The sequence below is a fragment of the Montipora capricornis genome, chromosome 4 (genome assembly GCF_036669925.1).
Source record: "Montipora capricornis isolate CH-2021 chromosome 4, ASM3666992v2, whole genome shotgun sequence".
NCBI classification, from domain to species: Eukaryota; Metazoa; Cnidaria; class Anthozoa; order Scleractinia; family Acroporidae; genus Montipora; species Montipora capricornis.
Window position 1 is genome coordinate 42,805,403 of NC_090886.1, and position 25,000 is coordinate 42,830,402.

General features: G+C 38.4%; 3 protein-coding genes across 3 annotated transcripts in view; 1 reads left to right on the forward strand and 2 right to left on the reverse strand.

Annotated features, from left to right (window-relative positions):
* The window catches only part of LOC138047014 (poly(A)-specific ribonuclease PNLDC1-like), a 21,304-nt gene extending 20,552 nt beyond the window's left edge, over positions 1-752 (reverse strand). The window contains exon 1 of the mRNA XM_068893677.1: positions 641-752. Within this exon, the coding sequence (XP_068749778.1) occupies positions 641-719 (79 nt within the window). The 5' untranslated portion in view covers positions 720-752. The remainder of the gene's footprint in view (positions 1-640) is intronic.
* A 49-nt stretch (positions 753-801) lies between these two features.
* Positions 802-10,607, forward strand: LOC138047016 (uncharacterized). The gene is made up of 11 exons (XM_068893678.1): positions 802-859; positions 953-1,103; positions 1,739-1,894; positions 2,486-2,747; positions 4,005-4,186; positions 4,510-4,562; positions 5,848-5,923; positions 7,928-7,998; positions 8,117-8,167; positions 8,856-8,962; positions 9,093-10,607. The coding sequence occupies exons 1-11, from the start codon at positions 815-817 to the stop codon at positions 9,658-9,660; spliced, it is 1,722 nt and encodes a 573-aa protein (XP_068749779.1). The 5' UTR covers positions 802-814; the 3' UTR covers positions 9,661-10,607.
* A 118-nt stretch (positions 10,608-10,725) lies between these two features.
* Positions 10,726-16,444, reverse strand: LOC138046720 (uncharacterized). Its single transcript, XM_068893313.1, has 7 exons — positions 16,362-16,444; positions 15,991-16,262; positions 13,785-15,073; positions 13,323-13,457; positions 13,065-13,205; positions 12,241-12,295; positions 10,726-11,069 (listed from the first exon to the last, which is right to left on the reverse strand). Exons 1-7 carry the CDS (start codon positions 16,442-16,444, stop codon positions 10,726-10,728), a joined length of 2,319 nt encoding a protein of 772 aa, XP_068749414.1.
* Between the last annotated feature and the right edge of the window lie 8,556 nt (positions 16,445-25,000).

Below are 25,000 nucleotides of genomic sequence, written 5' to 3' on the forward strand. Positions count from 1 at the left end.
ATAGGCATGGAAAGTGTGTGTACACATAAATTTCAGAAATAAAATTGGTGAGAACGGTGTGGATATTTGACAGAAAATTGAACATTTTATTGTTAGGTGTTCACCGCCTCCACACAACCTCAAAGTTGATCATTTCACGTCGTTGACAAGACGAGAATGGCAAAGAAATGTATCAAAATGTACAACGCATGAGCAGGGTGTACAGAGTTCTTTTTTTTTTTTTTTGGTAATTAAACCTATTGTCATGTGACGTTCTGGAAGCTGTCCCTAATGTCAAAACGTAATACCCTGTCCGTCCCCACCCCCACCTGATCACCCCTAACCTACATACATGTACACCTGCATACATGACTGATCTATTCAAACAGAAGTAGTCACCCACCTAATGATCGGGCCATTTATTGAATTGTCCCCCACTAATGATTTACCATTAATAGTTTGGGAGAAATTTGACTTAAGTACCTGTTGGAAATAATGCCTTAAACAACAATTTTGATGTTCTCTGCGACTCCGACAATTGAAGTGCACATGATAACCAAGAGACGGCGAAGTACTTTCCGCCGGCTATCAAGTCCCACAATAATGGATGGAAAGGAGTAACTATTACTTATTTAGACTGATTAAGCATAATCTTACATACCCACAAAAACACTCTTCTCGATTACGCTTTTGATCTCAGGGAAAAGATCCTCAAAATTGTTCCACACAACCTCAACCATTATTTACCAGCCAATACAATTTGCTATGAGACTGGGTCCCAAAACTGTCACGTTTGTCACGTGACGCACGAGTTTTGTTCGCGCCAAATTTCAACATGGCGCCTGTTGCCTTCTCTTTTGTGGTTCGCTTCAGCTCCGAAGTATTGATGAGTTTCAGCTAGAATCAATCGATTAACTCATCGCTGTCCTTTTGATACTTACTGTCAACTTTCTGACTCTTTTTTTTTTAATAGGATGCCATCTTCAAAGCTGAAAATTTATGCAAAGGGAAGGCAGACAACAACGCTGGCATCTGGAAAATCGCAAAAGAAGACATGAATTGCGGACGAATGGAAGCAGAATTCCAGCTGGACAAAGCTTCTTATATTAGTCACATCGATATAGGTTAGATATAGTAAAAGAGTTTTGGATAATGGAATACATTTACTTAAGGAGAATTTAAAGCTTTTGTTTAGATTAATTTAAATGCGTTTTGCCATTTCGTGTTGTTAAAAACAATACACGGAAAATTCAAATTATCCCGCCGTTTTTAATTTGATCTTTTATTCTAAGACAAAAGGAAACTAGCCATTAATTATACATGTCATGTTAAGTTATGTTTTATCACTGAAAGGCTCTATTTTCCGTTCTCTTAATACAACCGTCTGCGTGAACTACATGTAATACCCAAACTGGAATGAGGAAGAGGGGACAATGCGGATGGAATTGGGATGCGTGAAAACAAGAGGGGACACACACCCCTCTGATTCTGATACGTCCAAATTCCTTCATTCCGAGTTACCCCTCCCCTTTCCACTGGAGAACCTGAGTGCCTAATTCAATGGGATGGGATGGGATGAAGGTACATGTACAGCTGTAGCTACTGTTTGGAGGTGGGCTTGGGGACAGGATTCTTGATTCTTACTGATGATGTCTGTTTTCACTACACCCAAAGATCATGCTGACCAGTATACATGTACAACGTAGGAATGAATTGCTCTTGAAACGTTTCAGATTATCCATTTACTTGTACAATGTAGGCAACTGTGGCTCTGCTTTTATTGAGATCTTGGTCGGAAACTCCATGTGGCCTCAGGATAAGCCCTATGTGACATTACTGCCTTCAGCCATGCTTATGTCTCCTGTTGAATGTAAACACTGGACCAAAACACACACTGTCAGGATGTTTAACCAGAGTATGTACATGTACCAGATGTGTGATCTGATTATTATAAAGATCAATATACAGTGTACGGTAGTGTATTAGACAGTATGCAAAACAAATAAATAATATTGTCATTTTTACAAAAATACAAATCCTTAGTGTTCCCATACAGGTTACAGTGTAGGTTAGTTTTTTTTAGTGAGTATTCACAAACCTTGGAGTGTGTGAACAATCTATAATAATATTAATAATAATAATAATAGAGCGAGGTTCAATCGACCGTCGTAAAACCAAAACCAAAAGTAATTACTTTGGCCAATCAAAAAGGACGGAGACAATCCAGTAAACCAATCAAAAGTATAAGGAATTACACATAGCCGATACAAAGCGCGGGAAAATGTGCACGCGCGAGCCACAATAATAATTAATTGGTTTTGGCTTCACCTCTGATTGGTTGAAAAAGTGGCACGAGAACTTTGAACCAATCACTGAGTAAATGCAAAACCAAAGCAATTCGCTAATTATTTTCAACACTAAATTGAAAACCGCTCTAATAATAATAATAATAATAATAAATGAAAAATTTTTTTAAAGCTGCAATGAATTTTTTTTTCTTTTGCAGGTGCTTTTTCCAAACAAGCCATGGGAAGTCAGTGGGATAGAGTAAGAGTTATCTGTCGCCAGCCATTTAGGAAAGACAAGCAGTTTGGATTATCATTCATGAGGATGGGGTCTGTTCCTGATGAGTCTATCCCATGCTCTTCAAATGGATTGACACCTTTAAAGGCAGCCAGTCCCACATCAAGAAAACCCTCCGAGGACCAAGATGATGATAATGGCGTAATGAGGCTAAAGAAGGCTTCAGGATTAATGGATTGTCTAAGGTAGAAAAAAATGAATACTCTTTACACTGTAGTTCTAACAATGCCATAAAGACTGCAACCCTTTCATCTTCTGTGTTCTGTCTGCGACTAGAGATAAAATTCATAAAAGTTCTATTGATGAATTCACTTTCTAAACCTTGGACTGAACTGTGGAGACTTTGTGAGATATCAAATTTTGTTTCTCGTGTTGGTGTGTCGGCTGAGAAATAGCCTGCGTAGCTGGCGGTATTGTTGAAGAGAGGTAAGATTAACCAGCGGCGAATGGGGAGGGGAGCTGTGAACAATGCCCCTCCGCATTCTCCGCATGGCTTATTCCTCTCCTGCCAACAATACCGCCAACTGTTGCAATTTTAGCAACTGCATAGAGACAAGCCTGAAAAATTCAGGACTTCAACAGGGTTTGAACCTGTGACCTTGCAATGCCTATGCGAGGCTCAAACCAACTTAACCTATGAAGGTACCGATGTCAGGAGCTGGTCATGATATCCGTGTACTGTACATGTGGCTTCACTTGATTTTATATCTGCAGTTCAATATCTGATTCATTTCATATACATGTAAATTATCATTTTGTTTGTTGGACAAACAATTATTGTCCAAAATGTAAAGAGATTTGTTTGTCTTGCTGTTTCATTCTCTCTATGAAAGTTCCTTTTTACTTGTGGATATCCACGACTTGACGAGTTCTGGTGAGAATCTGTATGCAAATCATCACTCTCTCATAACTGGAAGTTTGATCTAATTAGCCAATCAGGTTTGATAGTATTTCAAGCGAATCACAACACGGCTTAGAAAGCGTGACACTCATGGCTTGATTTCCTGTTTGTCTGGTTGTACACCGCCATTGCTGTTTGTGGCTTTTTATAGTGTTTGAGTATGGAATTCCGTTTGTATCAAAAATACTCCTTGTTATATACAAAACTTATCATTAAATACATAAAACTTCACGATCACCTGCACATACATGTAGTCGCAATTATGAGAGACCCCTGTTGAATTATATGATACTGACTAGCACATAAAGGAAACTTCATCCTGCCAATTTCAAACAATCGCCATAACTTTCATATCCACAAGTAATGACAGCGCCACTTTGATTTGATCAATGCCTGAATGCAAAACCTCATTGAAACCCCTGACTTGCACGCACCTTTTCCTTTGTACATGTATTTGCTTTAAAAAAGATGTATGAATATTATTACTGCAGATTTAAGACAATACTGAACTTAAGGACAAAATATTATTTTTGTTTTACAGGAATATAGAGAAAGGAAGCACTGATTTTCCCCTTAACAGAGCAGAAAAAATGCTGCATGCTGCTCTTGATGGTAGATCCCCAGGAACCCCCAGAAACAGGAACAAGAGGAAACTGTCCTCAGAAAGCTCACTTAGTCCTGAAAGTCGTGAAGTACAGGAAAGCAACTCACCACCTGACAAATGTATGTTGAACGTTTTGTAAGTAATCGGGGAATTACACTTTTATTGAAGCTCAGACATCCCACCTGACTTTTGAGTGTGCCTTTAGGCTCCTGTTCCATGCATATGGATTTGTATTATTTTCAAACAAAGTGTAAGTACATGTAGGTACACTTTGGTAATTTTGTAACGTACCTTAATATAAATTCAAGTGTACAACCGTTAAAAATGCTCATTTGCAACTGAAGATGACATGAGTATGTCGAAACAGGTATTGTAAATTGAAAACTGTCGTTTCTTTTTTGAGAGTTATGTACACTTTATTATTAAATTTTCTTCTTTGCAGGTTCAAGTGAAAAAAAGAAGAAAAAAGAAATGAAGTGGTCTCTCTCTGGCGATGTAGGACTTATTAGTGTATTATTTTTTAGTTTCATTAATCTTCTTCCTTTCCTTTCGGCTGTTCCCTTTACGAGTAGCCACAGCGATTCATCTGCTTCCATCTTACCCTATGCTCTGCACCCTCTTCTTTCACACCAACTAACTTCATGTCCTCTTTCACAACATCCATAAATCCCCTCTTTGCTCTCCTCTAGGTCTCCTGCCTAGCAATTCCAACCTCGGCATTCTTCTACTGATAACTATATTCACTATCCCTCCTCTGTACATGTCCAAAACATCTAAGTTCATTCACTGACCCTCTGAAGTACTCATTCCTGATCCTATCCATCCTCATCACTCCCAAAGAGAATGTCAGCATTTTAACCTCAGCTGCATGTACCTCCCGCTTGATCTGCCTGCTGTCTTTTACTCAGTGCCATAGTCTCTAAACCATACAACGTCGCTGGTCTCACTATCATCTTGTGCACCTTTCCCTTCATTCTTGCTGGTACTCTCTTATCACAGATCACACCTGACACTTTTCTCCACCTCTTCCAAGCTGCTTTCATACGCTTCTTTATCTCGTTCCCACACTCTCCATTGCTCTGGACTGTTGACCCGACTGTAAGTACATGTACGTAAAATAATCAAAACTATTTATAATAATTATTATTATTACTTTAGATTATAGAAGATATGTAATGACAAAAAAGAAGAAAAAAGAGAGATAGTCATAATTACCACTATTACAACCATCAATCATAGAATTCTTGATATTTCAACGAAATCTAGAAAAAGGAGTGATTTGCTGAAAATTACTGTAAATGACAGTGATTAATTCCAGAGGTTACCGGTAATTGGTACCAATGTAATGGAGAAAGTATTTGAAGGAAATTGCCACTTACTGGTATTTCATGGGGTCTGTGGGTTACATGTACATGTAGCAACAACGTTCATTGACAGAGACAAAATAATTATTAGGTTTTCGAAAAAAGAATTTTTTTTCAAATATTCTTGGGTTTCACTCATGTGATCAACAGCCATGTTTTTCAACGAAAACAAAAGAAGACGTTAGCATAGTAATACCTTTCAATTCCCGGAGGATTGGATCGGAACACTAACATGGCCACCATTTAATTGTTTGGGGACACCAACATGGCGGCCGTGACGTCATGTGAAATCCAAGAATATATGTAGGTACATGTATATAGCCACCAGTGAGTGCATTTTGACTACTACCGGTATGTGTATAGGTTCATTTCCCATGCAGAGATCTCACTTGATGGTTGTTTGCTTGTTCTAATAGATCCAGGATGAAGTTGCATTATTTCTTGAAGAAATTGACTTTACCAAGATAGATCTTCATAAAGTCACTTATAAAGGTACACTTGTACGTTTACTTACAAATCCTACAGTCATAATGGTTATGATTTACATGTACTTGTATTTGCAGGTGTGATCACCCTGCAAGCAGAGCCTCCTTTTGTCTTTTTCTTTACTGAGGAGGAGAAAGGGAGGCTCTGCCTGAATTGTGTGAACTCTTTGAAGCCGCTGCAGCCCAAAATTCTGGACTAGTCAATCTTGTTTTCTCTTCTCAATCCAGTTTTTCCAGTGCGAGCATCCTTTTAGTGATAAAACCAATGGTTATAATTGAGCCCGCTGTACTGTGGAAAACCAAAATGGTGGCGAGATCTGGCATATTAGGCTTGGGTTCGAGACTGTATCCTGGCAACATGCAGTGCATACTGTAAAGACTCATGTATAAGCCGCACCCCCGACTTTCAAGCATGATTTTGGAAAAAATAAGAACTCCAAGAAAGCACTCTTGTAAGAACAGTTGGTTGTTTGTTCGCAGGTGTTGGCAAGAAACTTGACGAAATCTAATGTGTATTTGCAGCGACATTAATGAGTTACATGTAATCAACTCTGAAAACACCTTTTAGGAGCTTCTTTTTAATCAATTTCCCTATTCCCTGTGACTGACAACAGTTGTCTTCATTGCTAAAGCCCACAGTTGAAATGAAAACGATAAAATTTGCACGGAAAAAGCACAGGAGAACAATGCAAAACATTTGCTCGGTAACCATGCAGTCATTTAATGACGGAAGTCTGGACATGGAACATTCACTTTCACATCAGCTGTGCATAGATATCATGTTTATCAAGATGTACTGTATGGAAGCCATCGATCTGAGAAAAACTTGTTGCTAAACGAGAGTTTAACAACCCCATGGACAAACGCGCCGTGAAAGCAGTGAAGGACAATGAAACGGTCGGCCATTTGCCTCATGAGTTCTCCTGAATAGTGTCATATTTTCTTGCATGTAGTGGAGAAATCAGTGTTGAGGTGATACATTGTAGGTCGTAGATGACATTGTAAGCAGCTGTGAGGAGGAATGAAGATTCCATGCCACTTAGAGTTTAACTGCTCAAACAAAGTGCAAATGAAACGCTTGAAAGAACTACTGGTGAGCAAGATTCGAGTTTAGAACCTGAAGATGCAAACAAACGGCTCCTTTTAACAGGAGCCACCACTTCTAATCACCGAAAGCAGTGATCAACAACAGGTTTCAATATGTTTAATCTTTAGTTACTGAAGGTTTTCAGTTCAATTTGTGACCCCTACAAGCCAGTTTACTCCCTCTGAAAGCAATGGTCTTGTGTATAAGCTGCCCTCGCGACTTTTGGCCCAAAACTTAAGCAAAAAGGTGCGGCTTATAAGATCTTACTTGATTCATGCAGTCTTTCTAGAGAACAAAATCGAGCAAGCAATTTTATTAAAGGAAGGCTCTGCTAGCAGGATGATGTGTGGTACACTCTTTCTGCTTTCAGAAGACACTTGTTGCAAAAAATTAAACGAGCAGCCAGCCTTTAAACTAACCTTGCATTTTTTTTTTGTATTTTTGGTAGTTTCTTGAATGGGTTCCAAGATTAATTAATTAATTAATTAACCCTTCGACCCCTGAACCGGGCTAGACCGGCCATACTTAGTATTTTACTCTGTCTAACGCCAGACAATTTTACTGGTCAATGGGGAACCCCAGGAGTCAATGGGTTAACATTTACAGCTGTATATTAGAGAATGTTTCTAACCAATGTAATCATTAAATTTTATTCCATTACTTGAAGCTGATGTACAATGTATCTGTGATGTGAGGTTTATGTATCATACGTGCAACTTAATGTACATGTATCTACACTGTATGCATCTGCGACAATATAATTAATAATTCATCCTATGATAAATCCTATGGCTTTTAGCTCAGGTAAGAAATCACTTACTGTAGGTGTAGCATCTCTTATGACAATATAAGAGATTCATTGTATAAAACAATAAAATTAATTGTTAAAAGGTCAAGTACAGCTGTAAATGTTACTTTCCACAGATTTGAGGAAGCAGATGGAAGAACAAAGAGGGTGTTCTCTTACAAAGCTGGAGAAGAAAGTGTTTATTCAGGTACAACCCAATGAACCTTGAAAACCTACATGACTTGTATCTTTTGTAGCGATGATAATGATTATTTTTGTTGTGGTTACATGTGAGTTGAACTTGTTGTTTACTCCCTCTGTTACAGTTAGCTAAGGCTGCCATTGAAAAATCAATTCCTCCTGAAGATGATGCAGAGGTACATATCCATGTAAGGCCTACACGTAGCTCATTAAGAGCAAGTTTCAATCGAGTGGCATAAAACCAAAACCAAAGTACCTAATTACTTTGACCAATCAAAGAGGACGAAGACAATCCAGCAAACCAATCAAAACTTGTAGCAATTACATGTAGCCGACACAAAGCGCGGGAAAATGTGCACGATTGGTTTTGTTGCTAACTAAAACACCAATTTTGGCATTTTTCAGGTTCATTCCGCTATATTCCAGTTTATTTAGGTGTCATTCCGGCTCGTTCCGGTATATTCTGGTACCATTCTTGTTCGTTTGGTTTCATTCCAGTGTTATTCTGCCTCATTCTGGCATATTCTGGTTTATTCCAGTATATTCCATTCCATTCCATTCCATTCCGTTCCTGTGTTCAGTAACACCCCTGTGGCCTGTGACCTGTAAAAAATACCAGCCGGTAAGCTATCCACCAGATAAATCACCAGATAAAACACTAGCAAAGCCAATTGAATTATCCAGTGAATAGTGATTTATCCCATGAATATGCTTTTCCCCCTCAAATGACTGTGGCCTGATGAAGTTACCTGGCCTTTGAACATCTAGGGATGGATTTACAAAACAGCAGGCAGGTGAACAGATTCTCAAGGTTGGCATTATTATTACAGGTATTTTTTAATTGCTTATTCATTGCTATTTTAGGATGCTTTTCAAGAATGCACAACTACAGCTGATGACACTGCAACAGTATTGAAAAACTCTGGCAACATCGACATACAACAAGATGAATCAAACCACTCAAGGAAAAGGTTCACCATATTCTGCATATTCTACGCCTTCTTACATTTAAACTTTCAATTCCTTTCTGAGAGTTTATGCCCTAATGTACATTGTAGTAATCTATAAGGATCTATTAGTCTGATTGCCTTTTGTTTATAGGGCCAGTGGTACAAATGCCTGTTTACCAGGAAGGGCTAAAAGGCTCACCCTAAGCATGTCACAGACCTCCACCTCGACTGTCTTGTCAACTGACAGGGAAAAACAAAGAATTAAGAATCTTCCAGATGTAATTTTTGATGACGAGCTGCATGATGTAAAAAAATTACTCCCTTGTTCATCAAAGATTCTTGTGCATGATGATGATGAAGATGAGTTACCATCTATGTTGCACCATACAAAAGAGAGGAAGCCTGTGCAACATGATCTCTTTGGTTATCCTCAAGCATCTCCAAACAAAGATAAGTCACCTAATTCCTTGATAGAATGTCCGCTGTGCAGCAGGTTTTTCTCAGAAAAGGAAGTTGAATTTCATGCTGCCTTTTGCTCCGGTGATGCTCAGCCAGTTGCAACCCCAAATGTCCCAGAGCGAGAGGTTGAGCTGATGCAGTGTCCAATTTGCTCTAAACTGTTCCCAATAAGCAACATAGAGCAACATGCAGATGAATGTGTTCAGGCTACTATAACTGAATCCTGTACCAGAATGAACAGAGAACCTTTAGCAATTTGATAACTTTACATGTAGGTCAGCACTTTGGAAAAAACAGTTTTGTCCCAGATCTTTACATTATTTAATGCTTTTAACATTTAGATATGTTAATAATATCGTTACTACAGTTTTTAAATACAGAAGGACAAGTAGAAGAGGAATGAAAATTTTAGGCCTCCTACATTTAACATTTTGTTAACAACCCAAAGTTGGTTATCTCGTATCCATAGTTGTCTTTTTTTATGAAATCAAATTTTTATTTTCAAAATTTAACTATTTTTAACATGGTTATACAATGTTTATGTGGCGAAGATGCATGTGCCGCACGACAAAAGACATCGGCATATTAACAACAAACCATTTATATTTGTAAGTATAAACTCAAAATGTTTAAGCAACTGGAATCCATCTCAATGTGCAGTGAGAGGTTAAGGTTTAAGGCTACTTCGTATCTGAATACAAATTGCTTGCTGGGTGTGTGTGAAACAAAGATCTGGAAAATAAACATCAAAGACCAAAAACCAGGGGTCCTGTAACAACCAAAATAAATATGTTTTGCTACAGTCGCTGTTTGATATTTTTAAAATTTTTCTGTGGTCCTTGGTTTTGGTGTTTTGGTCTTCATTTTCCACAAATGGCCTTGGTGTGTGGAAAAATACCTCCCTGAAAGATATGAATGAGACAGTAATTCACTAGGTTGATTCACTTTAAATAAACAACATGAATGATGATCTATTATTGATATTAGTTTCTTGAGGTCATTTTACAGGTCTTCAGTATTCAATCTTTGATCTTTGATTTCTAGGTCTCTGCTTACCACACACCCCTTGTATTTCTTCAAAGAATGTAAAAAATTCAACAGCAAGCTCCAAGGAAAGGCACTTGATATTCTGTTATCAGTGCAATACTTCATTTGTGTGTCTAGTGTCCATCCTGAGGATTATTTAATAAAAATGGTTTGACTGCCACTGTTGGTAAACTAGTCAGCTCTAAATGCTGTTGAAATACATGAAGCAAAAGCTTTACATCAAAATTAATTTTTGTAAGGTGTTTCTTTAATGACAAAAGACAAAACTGCATTACTTGTTAGAAATCTAATTCTTGCAACAGAGATGGAGGTATATCCGCCTCTTTTCCTGAATCCCAGAAATTTGATGGTAGGACACTTTCTAAGGGAACAAGTTCATTGATACCAATAGGCATTATTCTACAATTTACGAGAAGCTGAGCTACATCATCCCAGCATGTTATCAGCCCAATTGGATCCTTAATCTTGCCTTGTCCATCTAGAGCTACGGCTAAGTTCTCTGCATTTTTGTTCAGTATGTCTCTGGAGTCAGCAGGCTCTAGTAAAACCAAATATAGAAGTATGTTTTCAGTTTTACTTCTGTTGTAATTTTTTTTAACCATTAGTGGCCATAGACCACTTCATAAATGGCAACCACCTTCACATTCTTTTGTATTTGTGTTAATTAGACCTACTGCCTCATTTTGAAATGAACATTCTTTGAAATTTGCTTGTCGTAACAAGGCTAGAAAGGCTCATTAGCATTAAAACAGAAGAATATTATTTTTATTTGGCCGCCATTATGAAACTTAGAGGTCAATGGTAAGGCAACTGTTGAAACTGTTTTCTCATTCAGATTTAGCTGCTCTTTGGGGTGCATATGGCTGGCTTATGGAGAGTAAATAAGATTGGACTTGTACATACTCAATACTGTTCTTCTATCCCTCTGTTCTATTACTAAAATTGAATGGGATTTATATACCTGATGGTAGCTATATGTAGCTGTTCAATATGACTTGTGTTTGTTTACCTCATAGTAAAATTCCCCTGATTCCGATGTGAGCCTAACGCCTGACTTACCATCATAAATCCCATGAAAATAGGCATGCAAAATCATCAAAACGTACATGAAATCTTACATGTTACTCAGTGATGTAACAGCAGAAGGGTAAAGAAGGGACTATAGTTTGCATATTGTATTAGTTTACTGTTCATGCAACACTGTCATCATTATTTTCTGCATACTTCATGACAACCTTTTATTTTAACCAAGCCGTTGGTATTATTGAACCGCTTGTCATCTAAAATCCAACAGGTCACATTTTCAATAAAGTAAGTTCTAGTATACTACGTTTTCAACATCAAAAGTAGGCTTAAAGACGGTGCCTACTATTGTTATTGCGCATACCTTCTGCGCATCTCTTGATACTCGGATTTCCTATCTCCGATGCTAACTAATACAGGGATATTTTTGCGCGGTTTAAAACTATCCGGAGAAAGCAGATCTAAGTAAGTACTCTTGGTATCCAAAAAGAAAATTGGGGGTAACCATACATTTTTGAGAGATGACTAAGCTTCAGTTTGAGAAAGAACACCATACATTGCTTTGTATTTTAAAGCTTTTTACAAATATTATTCATGAATTATCTTTGAAAAATGCGTGGTTACCCCCATTTTCGTTTTGGATTTCAATAACACTTGTTAAGATCTACATTTCCTGCATAATAGCACACTGGGGCAAAAATATCTTTAATTAGTAAGCACCGTCCTTAAATATATTAGGTGCTTAAAACAGAACTACAGTAGGTGAATACCTTTCTCCACATATGGTAAGGTAAGCAAGTCAAGTGGTGTCCCTTTGTAATGGACCTGCAAATTCAAGAGAACATTATCAGGGAAGTATTACCCTCAGACACTGTCATGACAGTTGTTGCGATTTCTGCTTAGCCGATAAACCTCATCTTTAAAACCTTGATGGCTTTCAAATCTCGTCTACATCATTTTATTCAAATGAGTCTAGGACAAAACGGTCTGCCAAAATAATGTTTTATCAACTGCATACAAGTTACACTGTACACCATGAAACACGAAACTGTTCGCCTATCGTAAATGGTTTGAACCCAGGAGTCATATCATAATTAAGTGAAGTACGATCGTCCGGGTGAATGTAGTCCTGAGAAGGACTGTTTGGGATGACATTGACTGACGTTTGACAATCTGAGCGGAAGTCATCGTCAGAGTCCTCTTGACTATGAAGATGACTTCGCTCAGGTTGTCGAAACGTCAGTCAATGTCATCTCAAACATTCGTTCTCAGGACTACATTCACCCGGGCGATCGTACTTCACTTAATTATGATATTCCTATCGTTTTTAACTTTGCACGCAACTCTTTCTTTGCCATTCATCGGCAAAAGCAGGTAAAGATAGCATTAAAAAGAATGGTTGAATTTAAGTGGATCACAATTTTTTCACTATTTTGTTGCTGCCATCAGCTGAGCAGTGTCCATTTTTCTTTTCTTTTTTTTTTTTTAACCTTTTTTTGAAGTGTGATAGCCCCTTTACATTTTTAACCAAACTGGCTTGAAATAACCATATACTTAAATTCAGTATGAAGTTATATTGCTTGCTAGATGTTACCATCTTATAAGCTTGGGATTGTTTGACAGTGTTCCAGCTACCAGTCACTGCTCTCATCCATGCCATTGGGGTACGGAATGTCTCTCCTCCAGCTGATTCTATCAACCCACTTGCCCTTAATGACGCCTCAAAGTTACGACCCTGTTGAAAAGAAATACCAAAATATCCCATGATACCATTTAACTGGTGAAGGTTTGTCTAGCTGATGGAATGTCAGTTAATGGGAGTTTTTACACCTATCAACTTGTGTTCAAATACCTCAAACTGTACGGAAAGAACATGAGATCCCGGTTGAATGACATTATGATTCAAAAGACTTTTGATGTCTGGAATGTCTGAACCAAAGGAGTTCTTTCTTTGAAGAGTCTGACTCGTGTTCTTGACTTGTGCTGCCTGAAATAGAAGATGATCGTCATATCTTGTTAACTGTCAGTGTGATTATCTGCCCCTCTTTCCGTCTTTCTCTGGTACAAATAATTACGTTTCATGGTCATTTTCAAGGTTGTCTTTGGGGTGCTCAAAACTAAGGCCTACAACAACAAATATCGTGCCCATATCTGACACTGAGAACGGTTATACAGTAAATATAAAAAATTCACCAAATTGAGGAAACTGCAACAACAACAATCATGTATGTTGTATACTTACGGAAACCTGTGAACAGCTAGATACTGTAGATTGTAATGATCTATGGGGGGTGATCTTTAACTGTTTTCTTGCCTGTATCTGAACCTTTGCACTTTTCTGCATCATGGGAACTGTGCTATCTTCATTTGTTGCAAAAGCATTGGCTGTCTCTGATGTTTTTTCACTTCCCTTGCTTCCAAACTGTGTTGTAGTTGAGACCCCTGTATTTTGATAGAAGGTTGAACTTGTACTTGGGAATTGTGTACTATTTGTTGGCAATGCAGTTGTGATGCAGTTGGCACTTGTCACTTTAGTGTTCTGATCCCGAGTCATGCAAGTGGAGTGCTGCGGAGAGATTCTCGTCTGTAAATGTGATCCCAAGTTGCTGACAGTGTTCAGGGTCAAACTTTGTGTGGATTTGACCATACTTGTAATGGGTAAAACATGACCCTGTTTTGAGAGTGGTTCTTTTACAGCCAAAGTTGCAGTTTTAGGCTGTGGAGCAATTAGCGACATTCCTTTAGGCATCTCATTTTCCTGTGTTGTAGTCTGTGATGAAGCAGCATCTGTGGTCAACCCTATTGGAAGGACATAAATTTGCTTGTCGCCAACTTGATATAGCTGTCCTCCTTTTAAAATAGCATTCTGAACTTTTTGTTGAGGTCTTGCCGACATGTTTACTGCAGTTTGAGATCCTGTTTTCATTGACTTGCTGCACGTGGCTGTTGTGCTAGTTTGATTTGAGGATGCTATGAGGCAAGGTTGTGTTTTGGCAAATAATGGACGGGCTTGAGAAACGGAAGGAATGACTGTTTGTGAATTCATTTGACCATGAATGAGAGTCGTACTACTGGAAACATGTGTTAAGCAACTAGGCTCTGCAGGGCCAAGTCTGCTGACAGACTGATCCAGAGTCTGCTTAGATGCATTGGTTATTTTACTGTTAGCAGTAATTATTTTTGCGTGTATGTTCAAATTTGACAACCCAGTTTTGGTAGCTGGTGCCTGATGGATGTGCTTATCTGCTTTTTCTTGTGGCACATTATTCATTTCTTGAGATTTGCAGTGTGCCTCTAACATGGGTAAAATCACTTTTGTACCTGATTTGGACATCTGTTTTAGTTTTTGTACCTTTTCAACTAGGTTTTTATTACAGTGCAAAAGTTTTAGCAACTCCTTTTGCTGGGTTGCAAGGTCCAGTATCTTCTGCTTCTTTTCTTGTGTCCACTGAGACTCTTTGCCATCCTTTGACGTGTGACTGGATTCTGCAATCTCTTGTCTTTGCTTTTGTTGGAAGTGTGTAAAATCAGCAAGCTGAGTTTTAAGTTCAGCCATAAGTAGTTTGACCTTCGCAAGGACTGGACTGTCTCTTAGGGAAGTACCTACAACGAAATTTGAAAGATATCAGGCTGACCTTTCCTTTCTTAGGAGTAACCCTTAAAGATTTCACTATGGTTCACGTCAGGTCACGATTTACTCAAAAGTCCCCTTAAACCCTTCCTCTCTCAGGAGTGACCCCTAAATATTTTACTCCAATGCCAGACGATCTTACTCGTCAATGGAGCCCAAATCGAGTGTGAAGGTGTTTAAATACCATTCTGAGTAGTTTTTGTTCCTTTCTTTAATGCTATCTCTTCTGTATTTTGTGGCATTAAAATAAATAAAATATGTTTTGTTGTTGTTGTTGTTGTTGTTGTTTGTTATCTAATACAACCAGTATATTCTAATTTATTCTAGAATAATCACCGGATATACGTCAGGTACAAAGCACAGGTCACAGAGGTCATTGTTTTACCAATACAGAAAGAACCCTAAACATTCATTAAAGCTAAGTGTGGTGGTCTCTTGAACTCATTTTGCTATGCGGGCACCAGTGTAAACTACGTTTTATTCAGCCAAGATTGTAAACTGCACGGCTGTCATTTGTGCCATAAAGGCATTCTGGCAAAGTTCCCCACAAAGTGTTGTTCATTGACCCCGAAAAGCCCCAAGGGGAGTGGTCAACCACATATTCGTTCGTTCTTTCGTTCGTTCATTCACCCGGATTTGGAAGATTGCTTACAACTTAGAATTGAAGAGGAAGCGGTAGATAGAAACAATGTAGGGACTAAACAAATATGTCATCATGAGATATCTGGAAGGGTTTGATGGACTTGATTTTTAACTGACTTATTTTGAAGATGACAGTAAGTTTTGTACCATGGCAAAGAAATAAATTTTCCTTCCAGTCATGTCAATACCTTCATCTAGATCCCTTCTGTCAAACCTCAATAGAAAAATCCCCTCAGTTTTAACTGACCTCTTTTCACACTTTCCTCTATGGTCACCAGCAGTTCTTCAATTTTATCCTTTTTGGCGTTCAATAGCTTCAATCTCTCTGTTGCCACAGATTCTTCCTGGTTACATGCGGTTTCCATCTGTGAACCTTGTACCTCTTGGTTAAGATACTGTCTTTTTGATTCGGCTCTTGTTTGGTCTTCATTTTCATTTGCCAGCCTCTGGACTTTAGCGCTTGGAGGAAGAAATTCTGGGGAACCACAACTAACGGCATTTTGATCCAAATAATTTGTCCTTCAATGTTAAATGGACAGAAAGAAAAAAAAAAGGATGTAGGCCGCTAAGCCACGCCAAAACAACAGAAGCAAAATTACACAAAAGATAAAAGTTTACCTTACTAAAGGAGTTAGTACCGACGGTGACATTTGTGAGTGATCTTCTCCTTCATCGCAGATAGTTTCGTCACTATCACTCATGTTCAAAAACGTAAGAAAAAAGTATTTAACTTACAGAGTTTCTAATGAAAGCAATATGGCCGACATCAACCTCCAGCCCCAGGTTCTCAGAGTGGAGGCATGAAGGTCCTGGGGCCCGTTTCCCGGAAGACGTTTCGAGTTTAACACCTGGGGCCGGTTTCTCGAACGTCCCGAAAACTTTTCGGGCCTGAAAAGCCATCTGTGACATTGCCAACCACTTGTTTTGGAAAGCAGATCTTTTAACATGTTTTCAAGGTAACAAAAAGAGAAATAACTGTGAAGTTTGACGAATTAAATGCTCTCCGTTCTTGAGTTACAAAGGGAATCGTGACACCCGAAAATGGCCCGTAAAGTTTCGGGACTTTCGACAAACGGCCCCCTGTTCCGGAATACAAATACGTGGAGTGATGATTTAAGTATAGCGTTTTAAAGCAACAAGGATAATAATTATTACTTACAAAATCTCAAACTGACGCCTTACCGTATTGACCTCGCTATCGCTCGGTCAATACAGCTAGGCCGAGGTTTGAGGTTATTAAGTTGTTTATTATACGGTTATAAAGAAAAAACAAAACTGATTTGCATAATCCATAATCGGCCCGTGGGCATGACGGGAGATTATTATATGGCTCTCTCTCACAAGGACTGGGAACTACCAAATTCACGAATTTGATTGGCTGAAATCGATATTGACCGCGGTCTAGATGGGAAAAGTTGCAAACTAAAATACAGAAATATTGAGTATTTTCTTCTACCAATAATTATTTATGGAAGTGCCAAAAAGCATGATGAGAATAAAATGTAAGGAGGACAGGACGAGCAAACTTTGGCAGAATTAAGTTCAGCTCATCGCCGTTCGCAAGCAAAATGTCAGTACAAACCAGTTACATTAAACGAATTAAATTGTTCTCGTTTGCCATGTAATAAACATCTTATTAACCGAGCTTAGTCAGTCTGTATGGGAGAAGCTGTGCATATATACTGTGTTTGTAGGGGCGGGGTTCGATTCCCCGTCGTGTAAACCGTTGTAGTGTGATGGATTAGTCGTTTTGTCTGGTGGCCGCTGCACTCACCTTAGTGGGGGGGAGGGGGGGAGCCAGCCATTCACCTTAAACATTAAAAGAAACAAATGGAGGAGCTACGAGTAGACAAGTGTTTAAATCACTAATGGCTCAGGGGTCGATCTCTCCCTCTCTGGATCTAAAGTAGGAAGGGGGACCCCAAACAGAGTTTTTTCTTTTTTATTTGTACAGATATTTTACAATTAGGCATGCGGTCTGTACGTACTTGTATAATTATTAGTGTGCTTACCACGTGAAGAAATGCACAAACTTAAAAAATTGCAAAACATAGACTATCCTTTTTTTATTCTAAAGGCGGAGCTACGAGTATAGCTGTTTTATTTTTGAACCAGAGAATGGTCACGTTTTTCCCAGTGGTATCAAGATTGCACTTGTGAAACGTATTAAGGTACCCATCAATTAGAGAATCGTATGTAGAATTTGCGGTAGTCATATAATTTAAGTTTAATTTTTTGTTGGTGTGATGTTTTAAAAGTGCCAAGAATTTCAAGTTGTTGATAAGAAAAGTAAATCTTAAATGGCCTTTTTTTTGGCATTTTTGAATTGTTTCTTAAATCTTAAATTAGATCGCCGAAGCAACCCTCCATATGTTCTCATTTTGCACATTTATCAATTCAAATGCCTCTTAATTAGGAAAAATCGCAGACTATTTATTATTTCACTTCGTAGAATTTACGTTGTACTGTTGTCAATTATTTTTACAATAAATTAAACATGGGTTTAGAATCACGGTTTCTCTCTCACTCTCCCTTACACACCAAAATCCAAGAGCACTAAAAAATTGCTTATATGTAAAGAAGTACAACATTTTGGTGTTGTTTTAATTTGAAAGGTAAATTTTGAAAATGTTAAAAAACAGATATACACAGATCTTTTTTCACGTCCGAACCTTCTTTTCATACAAATATAGTAGCTCAATAGCTCAGCTGCAGAACTGACCAAGTACGAATCTAAGACTGTGTTAGTTACGCTACGTGGTCAAGAGGACATACTTCAAATTTTAGGCTAGCCAGGCGCATGTCAGAGGAAATTAAATCTGTTACGACACACAGTTATCAGTGTTGTTCTTTTTCAAGTTTCTGCTCGTGCTGAATATCAATAAAGTTACGCAATTTGTACCCTGGGAGAAGAAGTCCCTCTTCTTGGCTTATTAAGGACGATCGAAGGTCTTCCGCTCCCAGAGTACGTATCTTGACTATTTTAAGATCGAAAACCAAAACGACTAGTAGTCAGTGCTTAATTTGAATCAAAGTGTTCGTGAAGTATCGTTTACTCTTATCATTTCAATTTATCCATCTTTTTAAGGTTTGTAATTGCCACTCGAATCAAACCTATTAACCGGAACTTTCCTGTGGTTGTTTTTCGAAAGCGCATCGTGATGTTGGACTAAAGGCAAGCGTTCCCAGCGAAAAAGCGGCAGCGACAAACTCAGATTACCAGCTGTATCTTTAGTTGACGTCATTTTGCGTACATATCTGCTATTATGAGTTCAGTGGGCGGTCGTTTTCGACTTCAATGTTTGGGCTTTTTCGTAAATCCGTTTGATTTTATCCTGAAAACAAGTTTTTTTTAGCTTTCCTGGAAGAGGAATAAAACATTGACACCAATTTGTTTCCGGTATCGTTATAAACCCGAGTGAGTTTTATGGATCTACCATTGTCGGCTTTAAAAAACACCCTCGCGATGTTTCAACCAAAATTGGAGCCTCTGGTTACTTTAATCCCCTTTTGATTATAAGAAGGTTTTTTCGTTTGAATAAAAAGCGAAGTTTAGAGGATTTTTTTGGGCACGAGTAATCAACTGGAATTAAGTTGGATTATTTACTTTTCTCGAACCAATGAAAACTGCAAATAATCCCAAGATTGATTTATTTTGCGTAGGCACACCAAAGTGGCGGAACCAGTGTTCGAATTGTTGACATTAGGAAGACATTAATAGTAGAAAAATAACCGACAGACTGAAATGTTCTCTTTAAAACACAATTCGACGAGGGCGGAAAGCAGAAGTGGCGCATGTGTTTGTTGATCTCGTAAAGTGTTCTGCTCTGTGATAAAGCATCGCACAATAGCTGCGGTATTCAGCAAGAGACGGCCCCGGGGAGACGGCATATTGTCGATAGTAAAGGAAAAAAGACACCAACGAAAAACAAAACAGCTAACTGACAGCAGAGCGGAGCATGGAAGCGTCAAAGAGTGCGACTGAAGCGAGCAAAAACATGTTTTCTAGTCAAAACGGAAACTCTTTGGGTGATCTACAACGTTGGTCGCCTGGAGAGCAACCTGGAAATGGGAACTTTGCCACGAGCGTTGCTGGACTTTTTGCGGCATTTGGTCAAGACGGCCGCGGCTGTGATGTAGAAATTTCCGAAGATCATCAGAGTGAAACACGAAGCGTTTTGAAAAGAGATTCGGTTTTTTCGGTTCCTTTGATTCGAGTGGAAGATTGGAGCAGCTCAGAAAGTGATATCGAAGATGATTTGAGCGATTCTTTGCCTCCATTTCGATTTGTTGGAACAAGGAAGAAGGTAACTTTCTTTAGTAATTCGTTCTAGATCTCTTAATTATGACCATTTTTTCACTAGGCATTATTTTTAATCCGCCTTATCGAAAAAATCAAATTTAAACAAAATTTTCGTGATGACGTCAACGACTTTAATTTGTTTGGAAAAGAATATTCAATAATATTTATACGACAGAAAGATTGCCTTTCTTGTTGTCTTAGGTTTCCTGGTTAAAGGAAAACATGATTCCCCCTAAAAAAATTTCAAATACGAAAAAAAAGTTTAAAAATCACCGGGTTTGTGATAGCAATTACATTGAGTTAACCTTTGGCCGATTATAATTGCTGGAAGAAATACTCGACAACTTTTTTTTTTCATTTTGAACAAAGAGAAACTAATCTGTCGCCTCACCAAAATACAGCACATCGTAATTTTTTTCCTGTTACAAGAGTGAATTAAAGTTTCCATGGTTTTGGATGCAAATGGCGGAAGATTTTCAACATCGCCGAAGAGCAGTGCTTATATGAACATCAGCAATATTCAATTGCCCAGGGCTTTATGACATCTGTACAAATCATAAATATAGTAAATCAATACGTAAAAGTAAATACACTTCATAATTAAAAACGATGGAAAAAGATCAAGTGATATTTTAGTAAAACTATAGGCACTGTTTGTTTCCTTGTTGCAGTGCTTGTCAACGAAGAAACCGGACAGAAGTAAAAAGCCGCCGGAACCGGCTCTTATGTGAATTAGATTTGAATTGTCTTATGCACTGCAAGAAACACAAAAATGGCAATCAAAATTATTTTCAAGCATCTATTTCGAGCTTTTCTTTTTATAAACGCTTTGAAAATGACAATTAAATGGTTTTAAAGTATCTATTTTTCAAATAAATTACGAGGCTCCGGAACCCTCATTCAAACCAATGACATTATGATCTGTTGTTTGATCGAAATTTAGCGTCAAAACACTTTCTTTCATTTTCTTTGGGCGTCAAAATAAATTTCAAATGCATCACGGCTGCTTTAAAAAACCGTAGGCCTTTGTGCGTGTATTCGAAAAGTCCTCTTTATTTTGTAACCTCTGGTTTTGACTATTTCGAAACAATTCAATTAAAAATTAATATGAATTGTCATAGTTAATGTCAGTCTTAGAAAAATGCTTACCCCAAGGTCGCATACTGTACATATAAGCGAGTCAACAGAGAGATTACTTTCCACCGTTATATTCATATTAACGCCTGTGTCGCAAATGGAGGTTGGGTGCTCAAGGATCTGGGGACTGGTACCAACGACCCAAACCCATAGACCTTATTCCAAAATGGCCGTCATTTAAATATTCTTTTGTTTTTATTCAAATTACCCCTTAATGCCTCGTTCTTGAGCTGAACATTCAAAAGAATATTTTGCCTTGAACGAGTCATCAAGGTCTAATTTCAATAAAAACAAAAGAACATCTAAATGGCGGCCATTTTGGAATAAGGTGTATAAGCCTGCCCTACCCGAGCCACGAGCCCCTCCCGCCACAGCAGACCCCAAATCAAGCACCCGTCACACTGAACAGTGAGTTCAATAGAAAAACTATAAAGGAGGGGCCCTGACTCCCGTGAGTAGGGAGAGGAGGGCGGGGAAATACTTGAAAGCACCCGAGCGCCAACACACCGAGGCGAAGGCGCACGCATAATATGCAAAAAACCGCTGGCCGCTAGAACTGCTAGAAGACGCCACGGAAAAGCCCCGCATGCAAGTAACACACGCACACGCTAAAAAACGCTTCAGGCGCACCCCCAAAATACTGATAAACCCTAACGCCAAGCCATGCCAGACAAACTGTGCAACTTGTTCCTGGTCGTTAACTAAGTTAAATTGCATTTAACCTTATATAAATAATTTCATTATGAGTGGTTTTTCTCATGATTTTATGCTCTTGCTTTTGTGTGTCATTCATAGGAAGAGTGGGGTACGTATTTTTAAAAGGGAAAAAATGTCGACGATTGCGGAAGGTGCAAACCTTATGTAGAGGGGTCTTTGCATTCTACCTTTTTTCGGTCTTCCAGATATATTTCTTTCAAAAGTGTGAGACAAGTCGGGATAACGTATAGAATCGGTCTGTTTAGACCTACGTAAGTTGTTTATGTAGGTTTTATATTTTTCCTTAGGCCGTCCCCTTTTCTCTCTGTTTTCCGTCGGAATGCGTTTACCGTGAGTTGGTCTGTCGGAGTGAATATTAAAGGCTGGTTTTCACTAGCGACGGAGTCGGATTCGTAAGAGCGCTTATGACACAGTGAAAATCAAAGATCGGAGTCGTAATGTCGACGGAATCGGAGTCAGAAGAATCAGAACATTCGCATTTTCTTCCGAGTCCGTCGCTTCTGATCCAGTGAAAACTAAATTGTCGGAGTTGGAAGAAGAAGCGGAAGAACCAACCAATCACAATGCTTGGAATCGAGTATTTTCATTGATTTATTCTTCCGCTTCTGCTTCCGAGTTTTCACTGGATCGTAAGCGACGGAGTCATAACTGGAATCGGTATTCTGCTTCCGACTCCGATAGTTTGATTTTCACTAGATCGTATCGCTCTGCGCTTCTGATTACGACTCCGACTCCGTCGCTGGTGAAAACCAACAATTCAGAAGCAATCCTTTACAAAAATGGCAGTTTCAAGCTACAGAAAGAGTCGAATGGCATGGGGCTGAAACGAGTAGCGCCGGAGTCAATGTTAACCCTTTGACTCCGAGGCGTGATCAGAATGTAAATTCTCTTAATAATTTCAATGTACTGTCAAGGAGACAGATATTGAGAATGAAGATTATTATCAGACCGGGAATATTACCTTGATACAAAACCAAATTCTCATGACCAACTAGCAACGAAGTCTATGGTAATAGTTTGGAGAATAAACTTTTAGATCTTGAGAGTAAAAGGGGTAATATATTTTCCTCATTTTTAATTTTCCCCCCGCTTCACCGAAACCCTCTACTGTGGAGCAGTATCACGTTTATTCTGAGGTTGAAGTTGAAAATGGAAATTTGTATGGGCAAAACTAATGTTTATATTTTGATTTTTTACTGAGTTATTACCTTCTCGTATCTTTTGTTTTGACAATTAAAAAATATGGGTCGCTCGAACGTAACGACGGTAAACCGATCGAGAAAACTTGAAGTGAAGGCTTTAATCTCGTTGATTGCCCTCTCCCAACCCCCCGCTCCGCTGTTCGTCCAATTTGGGTGAAGGTCAACGATGGTCACAATTAATTCATAAAGCTAATTGTTATAATGTGTTTTTTTTCGCCCAACAGTTTTTTCTTTGTTCCATCCTTTGCAGACCACCTCCGAACCTCGCAAGAGCAGCAGGCACCGATGTAGCTCCGTGTAATCCAAACCAACCCGGTACTAAGATCGCTAGGTATTTAGTGTGTGACTGTAATACGTGCAGAGCTTTGGAATGTAATCTAACAAACGGTAATAACCCCAAATCAACCTGTACGGGTATTCTTCGTTTTAAGTCACGTAATTAGCGGCCATTTGTTTAGTTTCAGTAATGTTTTTAAGAACGGTCCTACTATTGTTATTGCGCATACGTTCTGCACATCACGAGATACTCTGGTTTCCTAGCTATGGGTGGTGCTTACTAATACACTATTTTGCGCGGTTTTAAACTATGCGTATAAAGCAGAACTTAGCAAGTGCTATTGGTATTCAAAAAGAGATAAGAGATAATCACGCTTCAATTTGGAAAAGGACGCCATACACTGCTTTTTATTTTAAAGCGTTGTTACCCCCAATTTTCATTTTGGATTTCAATAAAACCTGTTAAGATCTACTTTTCCCGCATATTCATAAGCCGCGCAAAAATACACGCCGTCCTTAACAGAAACAAAAGACAACTTCTACTTCTTCTTTATTAATCTTCAACACTTTCGTATCCAGAAGAGACAAAACTTAGATTAAAAATTAGATTTAAAAAAATGCACATAAATATTTAAAATACTAATATACAGAAAATAAATAAAATAAATTAATTAAATTAAATGTCAGATATAAATATATAGATAAACAGTTAACATACTAATACTAGTGTACACAAAAAAGTAAAACGGATTTAAAAACCTAAATGATAAAACTCAGTTCGAGTTTGGTCAAGGTATTAATTCAGACGCTTTAAACTTTCACAGAAAGCAGGATAACTTAGTGATCTAACTACTTAACTACGACTGGTATAAAGAATTCCAGTCTCTTATTGTTCTTAGGAAAAAGCTATATCACAACGAGCCCTAGGTTGAATAAATGAATTAACTGAAAACCTTCTAGTAGATCGTACTGAATGTTGAAAATATTTAGGAAGGGGCAACGCAATGTTGTTCTTCATTGCTAAAATGTCTGTAGACGATGTCTTTTTCGCCTTGCTTCCAAAGGATCTAGTGACAATGATTTCTGCATCCGAGTGACACTTGAATATAGGTCATAGTTCCGCTTTATAAATCGAACTGCTCGACGTTGAACTGCTTCAATCTTAGACTAATCTAGTCCACTTGGTCTTGCCTATGAGGTTCCCACACCGCTGTAACGTTCACACAGCAATAGAGTTCTATTCTCGTAAGCCTTGAGATACTTGGTTCTCTGCCTTTGCTACTTTGTCCTTGTTAAAGTAAAAAACGTACCCACTGTAACGTCACGAGAATGCAAAGAGTACCATACGTACATATTTAATGTCAGCTCAACCGAGTTCCAGATGAAACCATTTTCAACTTTTGACGAGTCAATTCCGACACAAGCAACAGAGAGCAGACGAATTGCTTGCGTGGGTGCAAGTCTGCGACCGACTTCCTGGATGCATGTCAAGATAAAACAAGTACCCGTAGCTCTTTAATACAGTGGTTGACGGGTCTATCGTAAATTTAATGTCGCAAATATTGTGAAATTAATCATCAAAGGACTACGATCCACAACAAACGTGACTGTCAGAAGGAGGA

Coding starts and splice junctions, on each gene's coding strand:
- LOC138047016 (XM_068893678.1), top strand. CDS start 815: ATGGCGCCTGTTGCCTTCTCTTTTGTGGTTCGCTTCAGCTCCGAA. Junction 4,187..4,509: donor CAACTCACCACCTGACAAAT/GTATGTTGAACG, acceptor TCTTCTTTGCAG/GTTCAAGTGAAAAAAAGAAG. Junction 7,999..8,116: donor AGAAGAAAGTGTTTATTCAG/GTACAACCCAAT, acceptor CCTCTGTTACAG/TTAGCTAAGGCTGCCATTGA.
- LOC138046720 (XM_068893313.1), bottom strand. CDS start 16,444: ATGAGTGATAGTGACGAAACTATCTGCGATGAAGGAGAAGATCACTCA. Junction 15,074..15,990: donor AGAGGAAAGTGTGAAAAGAG/GTCAGTTAAAAC, acceptor ATTTCGTTGTAG/GTACTTCCCTAAGAGACAGT. Junction 13,206..13,322: donor TTCTTTCCGTACAGTTTGAG/GTATTTGAACAC, acceptor TCTTTTCAACAG/GGTCGTAACTTTGAGGCGTC.